Genomic DNA, 2,621 nt, shown 5'->3' on the forward strand with positions numbered 1-2,621 from the left:
CGGGATCCATCGCCACCTCATCGCCACCGAACACATAGCCAACGTAGTCGACCTTGGGAACATCCCATTCGCACTTCTCAGGCTTCAGGAACAGATCATTGTCCTGAAGGCGACGAAGAACCTCGCGTGTGACCTTCTCGTGCTCCTCCTTGTTGGTGGAGAAGATGAGTATGTCATCCAGGTATACGAGGATTTTGCCACCAACAATGAGATCGTGGAATATCTCGTTCATCATTGCCTGGAAGGTCGCAGGGGAATTGGTGAGACCGAAGAACATCACTAGGGGTTCGTACAGCCCCCGGTTAGTCACGAAGGCCGCCTTCCACTCATCACCGGCTTTGATCCGGACGTTATTGTATCCCCATCGGACATCGAACTTCGTGAAGAGCGTAGCGCCGCGGAGCTTATCCACCATTTCGGCGATCAACGGCAAGGGGTAACGGTTTTTGACCGTGATTGCGTTCAATCGGCGGTAGTCCTGTACGGGTCGAAGCGTCCCTTCCTTCTTTTTGATGAAGAAAAAGGGGGATGAGATTGGCGACTTCGACTCCCGTATGTAGCCCTTCGCTAACTGCTCCTTTAGGAACTTGTCCAGTTCCTCTTGTTCGTTGTTCGACAGGGGATACACCTTCGAATGGAACGTCGAGTAGCCGGGTACGAGTTCAATCGCATGATCGTAAGGCTTTCGTTCAGGCAGCCGTTCTGATGCTTCCTTGGAGAAGACATTCAGGAACTCGTGGTACTGTTTGGGTACCGACTCCTCGGCGGTTTTAATGACCTTCTTCTTAATCTCTTCCTCGGCAAACAGCTGGGAATACGTGTGCCCTGCTGCGACGAACAGCTGAGGGGCGCCGGGAAGCGTGATACCTTGCTCCCAGGCCTCGATCAAGTCAGCTTCGTCCCACTCTACCTCCACCGGATCATCTTCGGGTTCGTAGTCCGGGAGTACCTTACTCCGGCAGGCACCTACCACCGACCGTTTGGATTTCGGCGAACGCCTGCGCGCCGTGGGCCGGTCCCCCGTATCACGCGCAGTCGTTGCTTGCTCCATTCGGCCAGTCCTCCTGGCGCTGCACGTTTCAGGGCATCGCGACAATTTGAGGGAGCCCTTCTCCCAATCTATTTCGGGGTTATGCTCGCGTAGCCAATCCAACCTGACGATCACATCTTCTGGACCGATGTCCGTGACCGTAAACACCGTCTTCTCGACGTGTTCTCCTATTTGCATCTGTAGTACTGCGACTTCCGAGATGCTTCCATCTTTATTGAGGGTGCCGTCGATATTGTATAGCGGAATTGGTTCCTTCAACTTCCGCGTTTGCACCTTATTCTCTATTATGAATCGCTTGTTGATAAACTTCGTGGTGGCTCCGCTGTCCACCATAGCGATTATGTCCTTGTGCCGTCTTTTTCCTTGGAGGCGCACCGGGATGTGGAAATGCTGGGACCCGTGGTCCAACTCGTACACATTCGCAGTCGCCAATACATTGTACAAATTATTATTACGCGGCCCGACGCGTGCGGCACGAAGCGCGGACCGGATCAAAAACCCTCCTCCTTCATCGCCCGATAATGCTCGAGCTCCTCGCGCATCGACTTCACCTGTGCCATTAAGTCCGCCAGCTCCGATTGCTCGGATTTCGCTGAAGCGGCACTTATACTTGCCGAGGGTGATGTCGTGACGGGGGCGCTTGTCGCCGCCTGGGTGGATCCCGAGGCAACCGTAGCCCGCGCGTCGGCGCGTTTTGTGTAAGGCTTGTCCTTACAATTGGGGCACTCGAAGCGTCGGTACCCTTGCTTCCCATAGCCGAAGCATGTGCCGGGGAAGTTTCCTTTTCCGACGGCCGCATTGATGCTGGCCGAAGCTCCGTGTGACGAGGGTGCACCACCACGTGCCCCTCCGCGTCCTCGACCCCGTGCCGAGAAGAAGCTGTTTAGCTCGGGTCGACGAGCCCGGCTAACGTCGAGGATTTGCTCGACCTCGGTGGCGCGCTTGTCAGCGGCTTGCCACGTGGCAAAGGTTTCGAGCTCGAGTTTGCGATAGACGCGGGAAGGGATGCCGCTCAGGTACTTGTCGCGTAGTTCCAGGTTCCCATACCCGGAACGGTCCGCCGGACCCTTGAACAGTGCAGAGAATTCTGCGGCGGTGCGCTTCTCGCGCATGGTTTTGTCGGAGCAGAGCTTGGTAAGCTCCACCTGTGCTGCAGCGGCATCGTCGAGATTGCCAAAACGGGCCTTGAATGCCTGAAGGAAGGCTTTTTCGTCGACGAAGGGAGTTGTCGCTCCCTGGATCCCGATTTGGACGGAGGCAAGCTGGGAGAAGATGGGGGTGGCCCAAGCTCGTGCGTCACCATCGAGGAGACTGAGGGCAACCTGGATCTTCAGCTCGAGGGAAGAGAGGGCCGTGTTGATCGTCCAGTAGATGAGCAACTGCGAGATGAAGCGGTTGCATTCGATCACCGACTTCCCATCGTATCGGAGCGGGAGGAGGAGCTTTAACGTCTCCTTATCGGGGACGGCAGCGGGAGAGGACATTATCGGCGACGAGGGGGACGAAGGACTGCCCGCGGACGAAGGCGACTGTTGTGACTGTCCGCCGGGCGGACTTCTCGAGGAACGAG

At 56.5% G+C, this 2,621-nt stretch overlaps 1 protein-coding gene across 1 annotated transcript; it reads right to left on the minus strand.

The window, feature by feature from the left end:
* Window positions 1-1,762: 1,762 nt before the first annotated feature.
* Window positions 1,763-2,535, minus strand: POSPLADRAFT_1162714 (hypothetical protein; the record flags this gene model as incomplete). The annotated part of the gene is made up of 2 exons (XM_024487746.1): window positions 1,763-1,930; window positions 1,963-2,535. The coding sequence occupies 2 exons, from the start codon at window positions 2,533-2,535 to the stop codon at window positions 1,763-1,765; spliced, it is 741 nt and encodes a 246-aa protein (XP_024332643.1).
* Between the last annotated feature and the right edge of the window lie 86 nt (window positions 2,536-2,621).

Source organism: Postia placenta (assembly GCF_002117355.1).
Source record: "Postia placenta MAD-698-R-SB12 unplaced genomic scaffold POSPLAscaffold_272, whole genome shotgun sequence".
Lineage (NCBI taxonomy): Eukaryota > Fungi > Basidiomycota > Agaricomycetes > Polyporales > Adustoporiaceae > Rhodonia > Rhodonia placenta.